The sequence below is a fragment of the Ictalurus punctatus genome, chromosome 3 (genome assembly GCF_001660625.3).
Source record: "Ictalurus punctatus breed USDA103 chromosome 3, Coco_2.0, whole genome shotgun sequence".
Classification (NCBI taxonomy): Eukaryota; Metazoa; Chordata; class Actinopteri; order Siluriformes; family Ictaluridae; genus Ictalurus; species Ictalurus punctatus.
This window is the reverse complement of record NC_030418.2, coordinates 30,827,938-30,849,200: the sequence shown is the minus strand read 5'-3', so window position 1 is coordinate 30,849,200 and position 21,263 is coordinate 30,827,938. Positions and strand designations below refer to the sequence as shown.

Here is a 21,263-nt window from a genome sequence, read left to right as displayed (position 1 = left end):
TAAATAAAAGGGGTCTGAATACTTTTGGAATCCACTGTATGTTTATCAGCAGGAAGGATTTTTTCTTAACAGTTGGGGACAATAATAGCATGTCCTACAGTGTGCTAAAAAAGTCTAAATAATGACTTGGATTAGGTGGACGTTTTTGCCATACAAGTCCCTGTAAGTTAGTTGTTTCAGAAAATTCATCAACACATTCAGACCAATCAGATTGAATCGAGCAGTAGTATTGTGGTATAAGGATGCGATTGATTCATTAATTATTGATTCCTTCTAAAGGTCAGAGCAGAGCAAAACAGAGCTGGCCTTTATTGGATTACATCCTTTAACTTTATTAGTGCAAGTAAAAAAAAAATATACATATGTATCAAATACAAAACAAATGACATATTAGCGATCACTCACAAAGATGTCAGTGTGTGAATAACTGCTTTATTAGATGCATTAGTCTATAAACGGAGTAAATGTATGGCTCCCTGACCTTAATATTAATGCAAGTAGAACACTTGTTTTACAATTTCAAAGTCAGCCACCCACTCCTGTTTTGGAATTCTTTAGAGATGCCTGTAAATTCAAATGTCTTCAAATTATAACAGTTCAAAGTATTTATCATAATGAACTTCCTTATATGTTTCTAGACACCTCTAGATTATACATACACAAGAAATAGTAAAGACTATTCATCATTCGATATAGTATATTCTGCTGCAGATTACACTCGGTAACATTCCTGTCAATAGTTACTTTTCAGATTTTCTTGTAGTCACAGCCGTTTCTTTTTATTTGATGTTAAGGTCAGGTTTATGTGTAGACACAAACCCAGTCATGGTAACAACAGGCTGAGAAGGTCAGTCCAGACTTCTCTGTCCCTGGCCACAGATTCCAGCTTCTCAGAGTGGATTCCCCCAGTCCAACCTTGCCACATGATTTCTCCAGCAGGCCCTGGGTCTGCCCCGAGGCAACACGCCTGATGCAGCTGAACAGGGTAATGTGCACCAACCACCCAAACCACCTCAACTGGCTCCTCTTAATTTGGCTCTAAGCTGAGGTCCTCCCAAATTGCAGAGCTCCACCATATCTCACCAGGCACATAGATTGACGAGTAAACAGCTTCGAATGAAAATTCCTGCGGTCCTGCTTCATCACCACACACCGGCACAGCGACTGTAACTGTTATAGCCATTATGCCATTGTTTTGTGGAGTTGGAATTTGGGGCTGTTTTTGATCTGTTTGTTTGGGATTGTGTTGTGTTTGTGAGGTTTGGTGGTGCGTTTCCTCCTGGTTCAAGGGTCACGTGTGGTATGGGAGGTGCATTTAACGCGGGTTAATCTTCCATCAGGTGCGGATGGAAATGGAGAGCTGGGAAGCACACCTTTTTTGACCACGCTCCTGCACGCCAATTCACAATAAGTCATTTTACACTAAATTCAATAGTAAGGTTTCATTTCAACAAGTGTTCATTCATTATTTGTTTTTGTCAGGAAAAATAAAGGTCTTTTTATCTACGGCATGCGAGAGAGTGCGTTAATCCATCCCTGGTTCAGCCGTTTCCCCTGCATCGAACAAATCGCCGAAACAGTAACACTGCTGCTGACCTGATCCGTTAGTCAATCTCACGTGCTCTTTTTCATCAATTGTCAATATTCCAAAGATTCCAAGATGTCTTTTCACCTGAAGGGAGCATCTCACTCTTTTTGGACATGGAGGTGTTGGTTTTCATCCCATCAGTGAAATGTTCAAATGCAGCCGAAGTAATATGTAAGAGCTTGGATTGGTTCTCCTATAAAACTTTAGATGACATTTTTCTGAGAAATACATTAGCAAAGGATATGTGCAAATAGACAAATAACTAGAAATCCTGGCCACCCCATCCCACTCCTGCAGTCTAACACAAGGATTAATTGTGGCATCCTTAATTAGTTGCAAAACATGGCATCCAGCACAGCTTTTAACATTCATACATCATCTATTGTATAGACAAGACAAGAAACATTTTTTTTTTTCCCCCTAAACACAGATTAAGCCTAGCTGTGGCTAGAATAAACACTGCTGACAGGAATGTTCTCATCCCCTCACTTGACTTATTTTTAGGAATTCAAACATTTTATCACAGCTATTTATATATTTGCTACATCAGATTGAATGGAAGAAAAGAAACCCAAGTTGTATAAAAAATATATATATATAAAATATTTGTAAAACAAAGAAAAATAGATCACATTAGCACATTTGTCCTGAGCATTAGAACAGCTTTGTATAATGTAGGTCTCTGTGCAATAATAAATATTAACATAGCAATAAAGTTAGTAGCATTAATACAGTTTCAGTCTGTTTGACTACATGCAAAAAAAAAAAAAAAAAAAAAAAAAAAACCAGCTTACTTACATCATGGCTGTGGTGTATGTTTAGTGTGCTAACCACAGTCTCCTGATTGACTGCTTGTATCTGATAACAGTTTCTGAACAAATGTCTGCATCCTTTGAGAGAATGTTCTGGAGTCGGCAAGTGGGTGAGTTTCACATGCTAAACACATACTGCAGTTCTAGAAAAGGTGGAAGCAAACGTCATGTTGGTTAAAAAAGTAAACAGTAAAAACAAGAATCAAAACAGTAAGAGCATTGAATCAAAAGTATTCGTTTACAGCCTCAACGTGTTTAGAGTATGATGAGAAATCGACACTAATTTTCATGGTTTGAATTAAGTTGTGTTAAACTGTGAGAAAATGAAAAAGTTTGGCGAACAATGTAAAAAGTCAACAAGTTTTGCAATGTTTTGTAAAATCCCTATTCTTACTGGATATACAACATCTACACACCCCTGTTAAAATGGCAGGTTTTGTGATGTGAAAATGAAATGAAGATAAATCATGTCAGAAATTCGTCCACCCTCAACGTGAAATCATAACGTATGAAATTTAAGTGTAAAACAATCAAACATTTTAGGGGGGAAAAAATCAAATGAACTTGCAATAACCTGGTTGCATAAAGTGTACACACCCTTTTATAACTGGGGATATGGCTGTGTTCAGAATGAACCAATCGCATTCCATCTCCTGTACAAAAGTAATTATCATACAGCTGTTATCAATGAACTTAATCTGATTAACCTCAAATAAAACTCAGCTGATTCATCTTCGTGGTTTCATCTAAAATGGAGCCACGGTCCTCAAAAGAGCTTTCAAAGCCCGTACAGGGTTTCAGAGTCAAAAGGTATTGATCAGGACAGGAGTACAAAAGATTTCCAAAAAAATTATGTATGTACCATGGAACATCATCAACAAATAGAGAAAATAGTGCACCACAGTGAGATTACCATGAACAGGACGTCCCCTCAAAATCTATAAAAGGACAAGACAAAAGCTTACCAGGGAGGCTGCTAAGAGACCTACGGCAATATTAAAGGAGCTGCAAGTACTGATTACTCTCTACATGTGACAACTCGTAGTCTTAACATGTCTGGGCTATGGGGTACGGCGACTAGAGAGAAGCCCTTTCTCACACAAAACATCCAATCTCAACTAAATTACCCCAAACCAGGTGGCAAAATGTGTTATGGTCTGATGAGACCAATTCCAAAACGTATGTTTGGTGAAAAAAAGCACCTCACTAAAAAAACTCCATACTCACGGTGATGCATGATGGTGGTACCATCATGCTTTAAGGCTGCTTTTCTTCAGCCAGAACTGGGGATTTTATCAAGGTGGAGGGACTCATGAATAGCTACAAATACCAGTCAATTTTAGTGCAAATCCTTCAGACGTCTGTTAGTAAGCTGAAGATGAAAAGGAATTTCCCATTTCAGCACGACAACGATCCAAAGCATACATCCAAATCAACAAAGGAACGGCTTAAACAGAAGAAGAATCCAACTGAAAATCTGTGGAGTGACCTGAAGCGGGTTGTGCACAGGAGATGTTCTCACAGTTAAACGGCTCTAGAATGTTTTTTGCAAGAAAGAGCGAGAAAATATTGCCAAGTCAAGATGTGTCACGCTGACAGACTCTTACCCCCAAAAGACTTGAGTGGTGTAATAAAAGCAAAAGGTATTAGTTTAGGGGTGTGCATACTTATGCAACCAGGTTACTGTACTTTTTTATTAAATTTTTTATGTTTCTGATAGTTTTTCACTTATTTTTTATATTTGTATAATTGTCACTTCATATTGAGGGTGGAAAATGTTCTGAAATGATTTATTTTAGTTTAAATTTTTTACTTCACAAACACTGGGGTGGGGTATATATATATATATATACCCACACCCCAGTGTCTGTGAAGTAAAAAAATTTAACATTGTATATATATATATATATATATATATATATATATATATATATATATATATATATATATATATATATACAATGATAAATAATAAATATAAATAGTAGATTAAAATAAACCTATATATATATATATATATAGGTTTATTTTAATCTACTATTTATATTTATTATTTATCATTGTTTTTAGATTGCATATATAAAATTATCTAAAATCTAAAAGCAATGAATATACAAAATAATGTATAAATAGTACATTTAAATAAATTAAAATTATATATATACACACCTGGTCATTTATGCAATTACCCAATAGGCTAATAATGTGGCAGCAGCACAATCATACAGGTACAGGTCAAGAGCTTCAAGCAATGTTCGCATCAAACATCAGAATAGTGGAAAACTGTGACATCAGTGACTTTGACCATGGGTGTTGCTGTCAGAGGTGCTGCTGTCCAGTTTCGGTCATCCAGTTCACACTGTAGCCTCGGATTCCTGTTCTTGTTTTGATGTTGTAGAGCATCTGTCTCATGGTTGAAAGCATTCTCAGATGCATTTCTTCTCACCACAATTGTAAAAAGTGCTTAACTGAGTTACTGTAAACTTCCTGTCAGATCCATCTGTTCTGTCCATTCCTCTCTGATCTCTCTCATCAACAAAGCACTTCTGCCTGTAGAACTGCTGCTCACTGGATGTTTTTTTTTTGTTTGTTTGTTTGGGGGGTTTTTTTGTTTGCATCGTTCTGCATAAACTCTAGAGACTGTTTTGTGTGAAAATCCCAAGGGATTTTCCGAAAACACTCAAATCAGCCCATCTGGCATCAACAACGCCCATGCCACCATGTCAAAGTCACTGAGATCACTTTTTTCTTGAACTGTATCTGCGTGATGTTATGCTTTACATGCTTACATGAAAGGCCGATTGGGTACTCTATATGTGCAGGTGTACAGGTGTTCTTACTAAAGAATTTCACAGATTCACGTAATCTTCCTACATCCTTAGCTAACTTAAACTTGGCATCCATATTTTTTTGTGGATTTAGTGTTCTTCTGCATTTAATCACTTGAACAATGTATGCGGGGGAAAAACATGTTTAAAAAGTTTTAAAACATGATTAGGGGAAAAAAGCATTACAGTAGACTTACTTGGGAGTCGGAGTACACTTCTGTAAGTTGTTCAATAAACTCTAAGTTATCCTTATTGCCGTTTTCCTCATGTAGCATAACATTGCACTCCAGTAGGTAGCAGAACATTAACTTTTTAGTGCATTCCTATAGACAGGATGAAACTCCATGAATACCAAGTAACTGAGAACAGCGTTTACGTACTCCTCTGCACATCTGCTTAATCATGTGGAGGTAATATTCGATATTGTAATCTGTACAATCCGAAATCATTAACAGGCTTATTGACGTTAAATCCACTGCTCTTTGAGCATTTAGTTTGATTATTTGATCATCTAAGCAAAATGAACTTACTTTTACGTTCGGCAAAGGTGCATACAAGGACGCTTTCGATCCCTGAAAACAAAATGTTTTTGCGACCATTAAATCCCTGGCTACTTTTCAGCACTTAAATGTGTAGAGAAAGAGACAAGCAAGGAGTAGCCGTAAAGCCCACCATATAACACGCATAAGATGTAGGTTAAGTGATGAGTGTAAATATGGCTTACGTCAAACAAGGGCGCCATTTCCTTGAGCACCACTTGCAGCTCTATTAGACTCTGGTGACTGTGAGCATTCACATGAGTCGTAAATAGACTCAGACAGCTATACAGGGATGAAAAATAGTATTTATTAAAACTACACATTTAAATCCCTTTAGTAAAAATAAAAACTTTTTTGTATTAAAATATTTTAATCTACATTATACAGCATGTGCAAATCCCTCAGGGCCTGATTAACTAAAATCCCAATTAAAGAGACCAATTTGTGTGTGTGTGTGTGTGTGTGTGTGTGTGTGTGTGTGTGTGTGTGTGTGTGTGTGTGTGTGTGTGTGTAGTTAGTGGGTGATTTACATAGAATTACTGCAAGGTGTAATTGATATGCAAAATAGGGAGAGAAAATAATCTTCAAAGGTTAATGCTATGTGTTGTGTGTTGTGCTATGCGTTCTCATTAAGATCCTAACGTGTCTCCCGGACAGTGTACAGAACATCGATTACACAAAGCCGTAAGATTTGTTAAAGGCTGTTCAAAATATGATATGAATGCAAAACAATGCAGAACACTGTAGGCATGAGTAATAAGACATAGGAGTAAGTATAGTTCTGAGTAAGAATATGCTCTGAGCAGGTGAGCATGCACAGAATACGTCATTTGAAACCCGTAATTTTGAGAAATCTTAATCCAGTAATGTTGGGTTTATTTTTTTTCATCTGTAGACCTATTAGTAAATCATTTTTTTAATTGCACTTTTGATTCGCTGTCTTTCAGCAGTTACTAAGTTTGGACTTTTTACACACCCAAACATTACATAAATCAGGACGGCTGGGAGTTTGCCTGGAGTCTCATATCTACTCATTATCAGGGTGGGAGGATGATAAACACAATACAGGCAGAGCTTTTAGCAATTGATGTAGTGTTTGCTTTTCCTGGGTCATATCACCTGAGACTGTTATTATTATTATTATTATTATTATTATTATTATTACTATTATTATTATTAGCAGCTGAGACTGGAAGTCATATTTGAAATGATTAACGGTTGAATACGTTGAATACGGTTATGTTTGGGGGAACAGTAAAACACACAAAACCACTTTCCCTGCCTGGGGTTTGTGTAAAAAGGCAGTCACTGGTGTCAGTTTATATTTCACCACTTGGGTTGTGAGCTGAATATAACCTGGGAAAATACGCCGATCGGCCATAACATTGAAAACACTGAGAGGTGAAGTGAATCACGTTGATTATCTCATTGCCAAGGTGTGGGGGGTATATTTATTTAGGCAGCAACGGACCACTCAGTTCTTGAAGTTGATGTGTGCGTAAGGATCTGAGAGACTTTGAAAAGGGACATATTGTGAGGCTAGACGAATGGGTCAGAGAGTCTCCAAAAAGGCAGGTCTTGTGGAGTGTTCCCGGTATGAGTCCCCACCTATCTAAACAGTCTCGCAGATCAAGTACACCTCTTCATGGCAACGGTATTCACTAATATCAGTGGCTTCTTTCAGAAGCACATTGCCACACTGCAAAAATTGTTCAGGAATGATTTGAGTTCAAGTTGTTGACTTCCCATGTTGGCAAATTCCAAAGATCTCAATCCACCAAGCATCTGTGGGAGGTGCTTTACAAAAAGTCGAATCTGTGTAGGCCCCACCTCGAAACTTACAGGACTTAAAGGATCTGCTGCTAATATCTTGGTGCCGGATACGACAGCACACCTTCAGAGGTCTTGTGGAGTCGTCAACGAGTCAGAGCACAAGGCGGACTTACACAGTATTAGGCAGGTGGTTTTCATGTTATGGCTGATCTGTGTATGAAGGTGAAGCAATGAGAATAAAAACATAAAAGCCCTTACTGTGATCTTCTAGATCTTCCTGGTGCACCAAATTCTAACCATTTCTATTTGACCTTGTCACTTGTTAATGTAAATGTGTGAAACGTCCTATTAGTATGGTCCCATTGAATCATTTTTACATGAACAACATGTTAAGCTGATTTGCTGACTGTCATGCTCGATACAAAATGTGCTTTGTTTGCCCTAAACAGGAAATGTTCTATCCTCCAGCCTCAAGCAGTTTTATAATGGACAAAAAAAAATAAAATAAGGATGTGGTTACATTTCTCAACCGAAGCCATTCAAATGTAAGGGATGCCTATTGAAAAAGACTGAAATGTTCTTTGCTGCATATCTGTTGCCAGCTACTCTCATCAACAGGTCTGTACTTCATTAGCGACGTATGTTTAAGAGTGATATACCTCAGAATTAAGAAAGAATTCCAGCCCTCGAGGTTTATGTGGTACTCCAGATTACTGCCTAGACCCCAAACAACACAGATACACCTGAAGGTTCTCTGCAAGGGAGAAAAGCATTTTTTTTTTTTAAAGAAACAACAATGATCCTGAGAAGTGCACGTACATTCATTTTGTAGACACTGGTCAACTCAAATACAGTCGTATTATTATTATTATTATTATTATTGTTAGGAACCCACTAACATGCATGTCTATAGAATACAGGTGACAGATGGGTGATAAAAAATGTCTTAGTAAGGTGCCACTAAAAGCCACCAGAAGAGCTTCAACAAAGATTCTACATGTCTCTGGAAGTGTACTGGTGCGAGGAACACTGTTCTTCCACAATATTTCCCCCCAGTTCGTGTTTTGGTGATGATGGGCCAGAGCGCTTACACATAACTGTAAAGTTCAATCAGTTAAGATCTGGTGACTGTTAAGACATATGATTTACACCATTTCAGTACTCATCAAACCATTCAGTGAGCCCTCATGCCCTGTGGATAGGGCGGAGTTATCCTGGAAGAGACCACGCCCATCAAGATAGAAATGTTTTATCATAGGATAAAGGTGATCAGTGAGAAGAAGCTTGTTATGATTTGCAGTGACACTTCACCCTACGTTGAGCCAGACCATAAGTGCAAAATAAACAAATGCGTCAACAGAGTTACATTTTCATCTTTAATTAATCTTCTCCGTTCATGGTAATACATACCGGGGTAGCGAATGTTCTTCAAAGCTAGAGGTGTTAACTAATGATTTGAATATTGTCAGTGTACTAATTACTAATCTAGAAACTGCATAAAATCATTAGTAATAACTTACTTTATGTGGTGTGAGCTTACTAACAATGGTTAGTAGTCATGACAAAGCTTTTCAAGTTAGCAGTTTACCTGCTACCTGCTGAAAAAATCAAACTGGAAGATCATCTTTGCCAGTTGGAATACAGTGGTAGAAGGAAACACTTTCGTTTCCACTACTAATTCTACATTTCACTTCCACACTAATTGTACATGCTACAAAGTTACTTTTAAGAAAAATAGCATAACAATAATATTATGTAACTTGTTAAATAAATAGAAAATAACCAGTCTGACCAGTTTGGCCAGCCTTTAAGTGTTTGAACCAAGCTGGAATTTTCTAGCAGGGAATATGCCCTGCTGAAAAAAATAGCAGAAACTATCACAGAACTTCTAATGGTTTGCGCTACAAATACCATTACAAACCATCAGCTAACCAGTAAAACCATTACCATTATTTGTCCTTACCATTACCATTATTGGATCCTAGAGACCCACAGAGTTCCCATTAAAACCATTTCAAATATATGACGGTTTCTATGTTTGTTTGTTTATTTTCAACAGGGTGGTGTGAGCTAACTAGTTAAATATTTCACAGCCACACCATTTCCAATTAACAATTTACCTAATCATCACTAAATTAAGCTAACTTCATGTATGGCTGATTAACAAGCATTTAACAAGTAATATAACTATTAACCAAGAAAATTATACATCTTAACTATTTGCTAGGCTGGATAGCTGTATGCAGCTTTTTTATTGTTAAAAAAAAAATAAATAAAAAAAAAAGACTAAATAAGGAATGAGGTCATGAAACTGCAGTCAACTTGGAAGGTGAGTCATGTGCCACTGAGCATGTCGTCAGGCTGTGGATTTCCCTCCAAAAAACAGATTGCACTTTTAAGAGGTATATACACCCTATAGTATCTGTAAGATATTGTACATATACTGAACTCTGTAAGATGATATAGAGAGGAGTCAATATGAGAGGAGTTAGAGAAGAGTCGATATGAGAAGAGTTTGGGAGGAGTCGATATAAGAAGAGTTAGAGATGAGTCGATATGAGAGGAGTCAAAATGGGAGGAGTTATAGAGGAGTCGATATGAGAGGAGTTAGAGAGGAGTCGATATGAGAAGAGTCGATATGAGAGGAGTTAGAGAGGAGTCGATATGAGAAGAGTCGATATGAGAGGAGTTAGAGAGGAGTTAGAGTGGAGTCGATATGAGAGGAGTTAGAGAGGAGTCGATATGAGAAGAGTCGATATGAGAGGAGTTAGAGAGGGGTCGATATGAGAACAATCGATATGAGAAGAGTTAGAGAGGAGTCGATATGAGAGGAGTTAGAGAGGAGTCGATATGAGAGGAGTTAGAGAGGAGTCGATATGAGAGAAGTTAGAGAGGAGTCGATATGGGAGGAGTTATACAGGAGTCGATACGGGAGGAGTTAGAGAGGAGTTAGAGAGGAGTCGATATGAGAAGAGTTGATATGAGAGGAGATAGAGAGGAGTCAATATGAGATGAGTTAGTGAGGAGTCGATATGAGAAGAGTCGATATGAGAGGAGTTAGAGAGGAGTCGATATGAGATGAGTTAGAGAGGAGTCGATATGAGAAGAGTCGATATGAGAGGAGTTAGGAGTCGATATGAGAAGAGTCGATACGAGATGAGTTAGAGAGGAGTCGATACGAGATGAGTTAGAGAGGAGTCGATACAAGATGAGTTAGAGAGGAGTCGATATGAGAAGAGTCGATATGAGAGGAGTTAGAGAGGAGTCAATATGAGAAGAGTCGATATGAGAAGAGTCGATATGAGAGGAGTTAGAGAAGAGTCGATACGAGATGAGTTAGAGAGGAGTCGATACGAGATGAGTTAGAGAGGAGTCGATACGAGATGAGTTAGAGAGGAGTCGATAAGAGATGAGTTAGAGAGGAGTCGATATGAGAGGAGTTAGAGAAGAGTCGATACGAGATGAGTTAGAGAGGAGTCGATATGAGATGAGTTAGAGAGGAGTCGATATGAGATGAGTTAGAGAGGAGTCGATATGGAAATTTTGGTGAAGGTCTGGTGCTGATTTAAATGTTTGATGAAGAGGCGTTTGTTTTGAAGACATAAAATGTCTCAGATTTTCAGATAGCCAGGGGAAGTTAAATCCACCACCCAGCTGCATGATGGTGGGAGGGAAGGAATTTCGTGCTAGTCATTCAAAGGGAGTATTGTGTAGAGTGGTTTGCATATTTTCCTAAAGCAGGCAGTAATTAATGTTTGACAGATAAGAGGAGTTAGAGAGGAGTCGATATGAGAGGAGTTAGAGAGGAGTCGATATGAGAACAGTCAATATGAGAAGAGTTAGAGAGGGGTCGATATGGGAGGAGTTAGAGAAGAGTCGATATGAGAGGAGTTAGAGAGGAGTCGATATGAGAGGAGTTAGAGAGGAGTCGATATGAGAGGAGTTAGAGAGTAGTCGATATGAGATGAGTTAGTGAGAAGTCGATATGAGAAGAGTCGATATGGGAGGAGTTAGAGAAGAGTCGATATGAGAGGAGTTAGAGAGGAGTCGATATGGGAGGAGTTAGAGAGGAGTTAGAGAGGAGTCGATATGGGAGGAGTTAGAGAGGAGTTAGAGAGGAGTTGATATGAGAAGAGTCGATATGAGATGAGATAGAGAGGAGTCAATATGAGATGAGTTAGTGAGGAGTCGATATGAGAAGAGTCGATATGAGAGGAGTTAGAGAGGAGTCGATATGAGATGAGTTAGAGAGGAGTCGATATGAGTGGAGTTAGAGAGGAGTCGATATGAGAGGAGTTAGAGAGGAGTCGATATGAGAACAGTCAATATGAGAAGAGTTAGAGAGGGGTCGATATGGGAGGAGTTAGAGAAGAGTCGATATGAGAGGAGTTAGAGAGGAGTCGATATGAGAGGAGTTAGAGAGGAGTCGATATGAGAGGAGTTAGAGAGGAGTCGATATGAGAGGAGTTAGAGAGCAGTCGATATGAGAGGAGTTAGAGAGCAGTCGATATGAGATGAGTTAGTGAGGAGTCGATATGAGAAGAGTCGATATGAGAGGAGTTAGAGAGGAGTCGATATGAGAGGAGTTAGAGAGCAGTCGATATGAGAGGAGTTAGAGAGCAGTCGATATGAGATGAGATAGAGAGCAGTCGATATGAGATGAGATAGAGAGGAGTCGATATGAGAAGAGTCGATATGAGAGGAGTTAGAGAGGAGTCGATATGAGATGAGTTAGAGAGGAGCCGATATGAGAGGAGTTAGAGAGGAGTCGATATGAGATGAGTTAGAGAGGAGCCGATATGAGAAGAGTCGATATGAGAGGAGTTAGAGATGAGTCGATATGAGAAGAGTCGATAAGAGATGAGTTAGAGAGGAGTCGATATGAGATGAGTTAGAGAGGAGTCGATATGAGATGAGTTAGAGAGGAGTTGATATGGAAATTTCGGTGAAGGTCTGGTGCTGATTTAAATGTTTGATGAAGAGGCGTTTGTTTTGAAGATATAAAATGTCTCAGATTTTCAGATAGCCAGGGGAAGTTAAATCCACCACCCAGGTGCATGATGGTGGGAGGGAAGGCATTTCGTGCTAGTCGTTCAAAGGGAGTATTGTGTAGAGTGGGTTGCATATTTTCCTAAAGCAGGTAGTAATTAATGTTTGACAGATAGGCAAGAATCAGTGTTTTCAATCTGATGTGGGTAGCTACAGGAATCCAGTGGAGGGAATCTATAAATGTTTTAATGTGGGTATATTTGGCATGCACCTGCATTCTGGATCATTTGTAGAGACAAGCAAAACAAAGCCTTGGGTGATTAGTCAGTTATTGTTTCTGAGCGTGTTCTGTTGCCTGTATTAACCGCAACTCATAGAAAAGATTCCAACACTATATATACAGTCAACAAATGATAGATGCTTTGCAAGTCTTTTCAAATTGAACATCTAATGTCATCATTGGCATTGTGTCATACTGAGCCAATGAAAGGAAAAATTAAAATAAGTCAAGGAACCCAATCTCACAGGCTGGTCAAACTAACCAGTTGGTAGAGTTTCACTTTATATTCGCATATGCCACAATATAATGATTATAGTTTTCTGTAAGTAAATCAATCATACAATATCTGCAAGGACTTGAAGTGGGAGAGCAACATTGAAACATCACCAAGAAAGCACAGCACAGGAATATACTTTCTCCCCTAACTGAGGAACTACAATCTCCCCAAGGAGCTGCTGTGTCAATTCTGCAGGGCTACCAACTGCACAAGAATAGACTTCAAAGCATAGTTAGCAGGAACCAAACGGTCCTCCCTCCAGACCCTGTACATTTCCCTTAACAGGAAAAGGGCTGAGAGAATCATAAGAATCACACCACACACATAGCCTGCTAGAAAAGCACTATATAAATCTAAGGAATTATTATTATTATTATTGTTATTATTATTATTATTACAGTTTTTTTATGGCAGTTGCAAAGAACATCACGTTACTCTTTCCTGTGGCAATGTGATAAGAGTTCAGTCTGAGTGATCATTTAGATTATGCGTAATGTCTTGTTTAAGTCCAGCATTGTAGTGTACTGCCTGTATGTGTAAGTGTGTACTGTAGGAACACTTTAAACCTGCAACCAATTTCATCTACACTTCTACTTTGCTAATGATATTGATTCTGATTTTGATTATGTGATTATATAGCTGTGTGTCATGCAGAAATCCAACCAATTTGACCTTCGAGAAACTCTCTCATGCCAGATGTGAGAGTTTAATCATACAGAAGAACCTAATGTAATGTAATGAGTCTTCAGTAAGCACGTATACATTACAGCACAGTGAAATTGTTTTCTTCGTATACCCCAGGATGTCAGGAAGTCAGAGTGCAGGGTCAGTCATGATACAGCGCCCCCTGGAGCAGACTGGGTTAAGGGCCTTGCTCAAGGGTCCAACAGTGGTAGCTTGGCAGTGCTGGGGCTTGAACCCCCGACCTTCTGATCAGTAACCCAGAGCCTTAACTGCCAAGCCACCACTGCCCCTAACATCAAGAATAGGACTTAGCTGGTGTTTTTAGAAAGAGTTTGCTTCAAGATTTTATATAAAAGACTTTTTACTGCACTGGACATTCAAAGAGTGGTTTGGACAAACCCAGGCATATGAAAACGTCAGAGCAAGATACACCTATGGTCCAGCGACAACTTTAGATCCCAAACAACAAACGTTTGTGTGCAAATGCATACATTTTAGGACTCACGCCTATTCTTTTGTTTATAGATCATCTCACATATGTGAATATGTGTGGTGCCATTCCCTCCAGCGTGTTTTCCTGCCTTATGCTCTGGATATTCTGCAACCCTGATGAGGGTTGGCAAGGATGTTGGACCAGACACTTTGTTCAGCGCATTTTTTAGTATCTGAGTCAGGCAGACGTCCCTGCATACTTCAAGACCGAGATCATTATCCCAAGAGCAAAGTAGTTAATTATCCATTCTCACTGACTAACTGTCCAAAATGCTCACATTGTTCATCGTGAGGTGCTTTGAGAGGCTAGTCCTGCAGCAAATGAAGACAAAACTATTGTGAAGAGTTTGTGAAGGACCTCAGCCATCGGATTCTTATTTCTATTGGGGTCAGGGAAGCACATCCGCTCCATGCATTCTAACACAAAGAGAATAAGGAGGAGCTGCTTCCCCCACCTGGGCCCTCAACCAGGACGACGCCAAGGACTAGAGCTTGGACTTAATGTTGGGAGAAGAGGTGAGACGGTCTGTTGCGCAATCAGTGTTCCAGTTCATCCCACAAGTGTTAAGGTAAGATATGATCTACCTTCATTGATCCTGTGTGGGAAATTCATAAGGGATGAGGTCAGAGCTCTGTGTAGACTAGGCAAATTCGTACACTCTAACCTTGGCAAACCATGTCATCTTGGTGCTCACTTTGCGTACAGCAGCATTGTCATGCTGGAACATGCTTGGGCCGCTTAGTTCCAGTGAAGGGAAATTGTAATGCTGCAGGATACAAAGACATTTTATGCAACTGTGTGGCTTTAACTTCGTTTAAACAGTTTGGGGAAGGACCATATTATGGGTGTGATGGTCGGGTGTCCACAAATGTTTGGCCATACAGTACAGTGTATAATGACAGGCTTAATAATAAATTACACGGTATTTATTATTAATTCTGTCTGACTCTTTTTCCTCTTTTAGTGTAGCAAAGGACTGTGAGAACCAAAAATACTGCACATCTTGCACAGAACCATGACATATTATTTGCACAATTCACAGTGTTTACATAGTGGATGCTTTATTGATTTTTGGACCAGTGCCACTTGCCATCTTTTATGTCCATCCAAACTCCTGGATGTCGGTTATGTACTAACAAGATAATTGATTAATTAGTACTTTATTGATTTTTTTTTTTTTTGACTTTCTTAACTAGTGTATCTTCTTTACAACTGTACATTATAATACCTATACTCAAGAATGCAAGTACTGAAAGCAAATGAAATTATCTGGATGTGTTCTTGATATTGGGGATGCACCGGATGCAGACCTGAGCACACCAAGCCTGCTTGAAATCCCAGAAGTCATTGCAGCAAAACAATGGTGGATGACGGAAGCCTGGCCCATAACTGTATTTTTAACGACGATAATCTAAATATGCATGTAAGCGATTTTGATATGATTTAGATTGAGAGATATATATGAGGGTGTTGAAAAGTCAAATTTACTGTATCCCTCAGAAGTATTTGAATTAAACTACACTAGCTTCCATCCTGTGGGAACGGTAAACTCGTTGGCTTAGTTTTTAGCTAATATAAGATAAGACAGTACTTTATTAATGCCCAGATGGGGAAATTAGGGAGGCGAGGTCGCAAACAGTGAGCTTACTACATTAAAACATGCATTTACACACGCAAATGCCTTTAAAGAAAAAAGTGATTTTCGTTATTTTATGAATGTTGCAATGTTGAATTTATTGTCCGTCCGATGGTCCTGTCCCGCTACTAGAAATGTTCTGGGACGATCACATCTCGATTCTCGCAAAGATGCGGTCCATGTCCTCCTGTCCTTCCGAGTTCATCGGTCGTGGTAGCCTGGCAAGACCGGTCTCAACAAGAATACAAGTACGTTCTTTGCATTTCAAGAATTGAGAAACAGCCTTCATGCACTCAAAGGTCACCGCTTTGCTTACACAGCAGAAGAGGGGTGGGGCTAGCAGGCGCTGACGTTGGCTCAAATTTGCTCACAAGCCTAAAAAGGTCACGTTGGGCATAAAAGGTCAAATTGACCTGAACAGTAAAATGAAGACATGAATTTGCGTTGATTCTGGGTATTCTGTTAAAGCTAGCAGAGTTGCATTACGTGCATTTAACGTCATTTCCCATTGACTGGGAAACGGCTTACGCTTCCAGCTAGTAAAAAAAACTTTATGCCAATTCGCCTAGTATCTGTCCTAAATAGTGTCCGAGATTAGAATGAGTGCATCCCAAATGGTAGTATGTTGAAATGAGTATCCCTAAGGTTCCTGGATGTTTAATATTTCCGACAGATTTTCGAAGTGTGGATCCGTGGAAACTATTTCATCTAATATTGCTCACAACTCCTTTTATAGTACAGTATACATTATGTGAGGAATTATGAACGAAGAAAAGGTGAAATTATATACAACCCTAATACTGAAAAAGTTGGGACGGTATGGAAAATGCTAATAAAAACAAAGAGAAGTGATTTATAAATGTACATTGACTTGTATTTAAACAAAAAAAATCAATAAAGACAAGGTATTTGATGTTGTACCTAGTCATAGTTTTTTGAAGATAAAAGTTTATTTTGAAATTGACGCATGCACCATGTTCTAAAAAAGTTGTGACAGGGGCAATTTAGGACTAATAGCGATGTGACAACCTCCAAAAAATGGTCTAGTTCTTCAAGAGCGAGGATGGGTCGAGTCTCGCCAATCTGCCAGCAGATGAGTCGGTGAATAATCCATCACTTTTAGAAGAACATTCCCCAAAGACAAATTGGTAGGATTTTTTTCATTTCACCTTCTACAGTGCACAATACAATTAAAAGATTCCAGGAATCCGGTCAAATCTCGATGCGTAAAGTCAAACTAAACCATTCGCCGCTGTCTTCACAGATGCAAGTTAAGGCTTTACTATGCAAAGCAGAAGTCGTACGTCAACACTGTCCAGAAGCGCCGCAGATTCTCTAGGCTTGGTCTCATCTGAGATGGACAGTAGCACAGTGGAATCGTGTTTTGTGGTCTGACGAGTCAACAGTTCAAATAGTCGTCGTGTTCTCCAGACCAAAGAGGAAAAGCTGTTATCAGCGTCAGGTCCAAAAGTCAGCGTCTGTCATGGTATGTGAGTGGTATGTGGTATGTCATGGTATGTGGGTGTATCGGTGCCCGTGGGATGGCTAACTTGCCATGATTCTGCCCGGATTACAAGCACATGGTTGCGTAATCAGAGAGTGCAAGTGCTAGCATGGCCTGCCTAGAGTCCTGACCTGTCTCCGATTGACAATGTGTGGTGCATTATGAAGCGCAAAATAAGGCAACGAAGGCCCCATACAGTTGTGCAGCTGAAGAAATGCATAATGGATGAATGAGGGAAAATTCCACTTGCTAAACGTAACCAATTGGTGTCATCAGTCAGCGTCCAAACACTTAAGTGTTATTAAAAGAAAGGCCGATGTTACACAGTTGTAAACAATCGACTGTCCCAACTTTTTTGGAGTGTGTTGCAGTCATCAGATTTGAAATGAGTGCATATTTTCAAAAATAAATTAAATTCACAAAGTAAAACCTCAAATAATGTGTGTTTCATTATAGCACCGGTTGAACTGAATTTTCAAATGACTCTTTTTGTTTGTTTGCTTTTGCATTTTCCATACTGTCCCAACTTTTTTCGGAATTTGGCTCGTAGTGCACATTAAATGAGGAACACTGAATGAAGAAAAGCTGAAATGCAAGGAGGAGTTTGTTTATGCTTACAGTGTTAGTAACTAGGTAACAACATTCTCTTTTGTTACATGACTTGTTAGAATGTCCCATGTTAGTACTTGCATACTCTTTTACTACGCACTCAAAAGTATGAAGCCTACTTTTCCTTCACAAAATGTGCACATACGTTTACTGCATAGTATGGGTACTGCAAAGTAGGCGAGGTGCAGCATTTACTATACCATTTCAGACGAGACTACCCTTCTAAAATTCAAACACTACACAGTAGAGTGCATAGTGTAAGTGCACAGTGTATTGGGCACATCAGACTGTATTTGAGACACAACTATAGAGATATGCGTGTGGTTATTTGATTATTTGGATATCCACACTCATCTCTGTAGTACTTTTTCTGGGGGATAAATTTGTTGCCAAATGAAATGGAATTGTTCCTGTTCAAACCTCCTTAACATTTCACCTAGAAAAGTGTATTTAACATACCTTTCACGCTTTAAAAGATTATTACTGTCCAATCACATAGGCTAGATTGTATCTTAATTAATAATAATTAAGATAATTAAGGTGTTTTCCACATTAGATGCAGATTAAAGGTACAGTGTAGCACCCTTTTCACCGAGAGCGGTTAAAACCCCTACGGATACGAGTAAGACAGTAAACTAATAATTAAAAATAAATAAATAAATAATTCAGATCTGTAAGCCTTTACATCTGTGATCACTGCAATGCAATTCAATTGAATTTCTATAGCACTTTTAAGAATGGACACCGTCACAGAAACAGAAACAGCTTTATAGAAACAGAAAAAGGCTAAATTCAGGATTATGAATTATTTAAAAGTATAAATTTATACATACAGTGATCAGATGTACAACAAGTATAATAAGTTAGCTCAAAAGTATCCATGCATCTGCCCGCACCTCTGCATTTCTACGGAATACCGAACTATTTTTCATTCTCAAAGTCACCGGTAGAGCTGGCCGTTCAAAAAGCAACGTAAGCATGACAACCAAAGGACCAAATAATTTATTTTATTTTTTTTTTTTTCATTAATTTTTTTCTTCAGCTAGTCCCGCCTATATTTCATCCCACTCTGAGATGTGAAACTGAAAGTGTTTCCGATTAAAAACATGCGTCACTCAACCCCCGCCCCCCCCCGCGCCCCCCGCCACACACACACACACACACACACACAAACACACTTTATTTCTCCCTGTTTGCTGCTTTCTTTTCTTTTTTTTTTATTTACCTAAGCTATTTGACCACAAGACCAGAAGATGCGGTTTAAAAAATATATATTTTGGAGAAAAATATTTTTGAAAGTTTTCTGTGTATAATTAGGCGCCGGAATGTAGTAGATTATAATTATAATCACAGGATAGTTACTGTATTATCAGGCAGGCGCTATATATATATATATATATATATATATATATATATATATATATATATATATATATATATATATATCTTTATATATATATATATATATATATATATATATATATATATATATATATATATATATATATATATAGAAAAAATACAGTAACTATCCTGTGATTATAATTATATATATATATATATATATATATATATATATATATATATATATATATATATATATGCAAAATAAACAACAACAGTCATTTCTATTTCATGATGTTAAATCTGACTATAATGCGTTACTATAATATGCAGCAGGATATAGTCACTTATTGCACGTATTAGAGCCGTGCAAAAACCGGGCTCTATTTTTACCCTGACCTATTACAGGTGTCAGTGTGACAGTGATAGTATTAAAACTTGCATACGGGAGAAATCCTGACAGCTGTCTGGCTTGTTTGTTTTGTCCCTACCTTTGATTTCTGCTTTCTGGGTTTACTCCCAAATCCCGAGACCAAAACGAGGAAGACGATGAGAAGCAAGCTCATCGGCGCGACGTCTACCAGGGCCATGCAATTCCGCTTCACATTTTCTCATCCTGTCAAAGTTCGAGATCCGATCCGAGCGACAGATCATACCGCTCCGACGTCCTTGTCAAGCCGTTCATAAGCGCGCACTGTCGGGTAACAAGGCATCACATTCCCGGAGTGAGCACAGCCGCGTAAAAGAACACTTTGACACTTGGACTGCACACTTAACCACTGTAACACTTCAACCCTCCCCAAAGCTGCATCACAGCTTTCACTTCGCAGCACACGTTCAAGAGGCTCACTATCATGCTAACATGATTACTAGTATGAATGGGTGGGGAAAACATTTGGGCAGGCTTCCCAACTTTCTGTTTCTTTCTTTCATTCTTTATATATATATATATATATATATATATATATATATATATATATATATATATATATATATATATATATATATATTCCATTTACATTTATTCACTTAGCAGACGCTTTTATCCAAAGAGACTTTCAAATGAGAAAGATACAAGCAAAATGTAATGTTATTGATACTTTATTGATCACATACACATTATAACACAGTGAAATTATTTTCTTCGCATACCCCAGCATGTCAGGAAGTTGGGCTCAGAGCGCAGGGCCTGGAGCAAGCGGTAGAAGATGGATGGATGGATCGACGATTATTATGTATTTACTTTTCATTGCCTGTCTTTATTCCAGATCATGAATTAACTCACAAGATTTCCAACCCTGGTCCTGGAGAACCCTCTGTCCTGCACATTATACAGTAGCCTACAACAGTTGATTGCTTTCCCTGCTTTATCACCCCCACTTTAAACTCAGGAAACGCTAATTAGTTGAATCAGATGTGTTTAGAGCGAGCGGGAAACACTAATACGGGGGTGTATTCCAGGAACCCATGTTGGTGTGCTTAGAAAGCTAGGCCCCATTTTATAATAGCCCATCTGGGGCAGTTTAGTGCAGTCAATTTATCTACAAAGATATTTTAAGTTTTGGGGGGAAAACCCATAGAGATACACTGGGTGTGTCTCAGTCAGCTTTATCATGTACACCAGTGGTCACCAACCCTGTATCTGGAGATCTACCTTCTTGAAGACTTTGGCTGCATCCGAATATCCCTCCTACCCTACAATACAGTAGGTGAAAAGAAGTACACGAAAGGAGTAGTATGTCCGAATTCTCAGTATTCATATAAAGAGTAGACCAGTAATACGTGGATGACCTATTGCGTCTGCCGAGATTCTGCATATGGAACCAGTGGACACTGTGGATATTGCGCTAAACCATAATGCAACGGGACGGGCGTGGAAGAGCTGTCAGAATCCGTGTCGTGCAATA

At 38.7% G+C, this 21,263-nt stretch overlaps 1 protein-coding gene across 3 annotated transcripts; it reads right to left on the bottom strand.

The window, feature by feature from the left end:
• Positions 1-302: 302 nt before the first annotated feature.
• il15 (interleukin 15) lies at positions 303-20,210 on the bottom strand. 3 transcript variants are annotated; one of them, XM_017463599.3, is made up of 7 exons: positions 19,848-20,210; positions 8,200-8,294; positions 5,953-6,049; positions 5,759-5,800; positions 5,426-5,551; positions 2,387-2,543; positions 303-1,806 (listed from the first exon to the last, which is right to left on the bottom strand). In XM_017463599.3, exons 1-6 carry the CDS (start codon positions 19,944-19,946, stop codon positions 2,415-2,417), a joined length of 588 nt encoding a protein of 195 aa, XP_017319088.1. In that variant the 5' UTR covers positions 19,947-20,210; the 3' UTR covers positions 303-1,806; positions 2,387-2,414. The 3 variants fall into 3 exon arrangements, with proteins under 3 accessions (XP_017319088.1, XP_017319089.1, XP_047009891.1); XM_017463600.3 differs by having other exon boundaries at positions 303-1,789; XM_047153935.2 differs by having other exon boundaries at positions 303-1,781.
• Positions 20,211-21,263: the final 1,053 nt, after the last annotated feature.

Excerpts from the sequence above, each read along its gene's own strand:
- il15 (XM_017463599.3), bottom strand. The coding sequence starts at position 19,946 with ATGGCCCTGGTAGACGTCGCGCCGATGAGCTTGCTTCTCATCGTCTTC. Across the intron at positions 5,801-5,952 it reads AAATGGCGCCCTTGTTTGAC|GGATCGAAAGCGTCCTTGTA; the intron begins GTAAGCCATATT and ends TTTTGTTTTCAG. Across the intron at positions 2,544-5,425 it reads AAGTGTACTCCGACTCCCAA|AACTGCAGTATGTGTTTAGC; the intron begins GTAAGTCTACTG and ends CACCTTTTCTAG.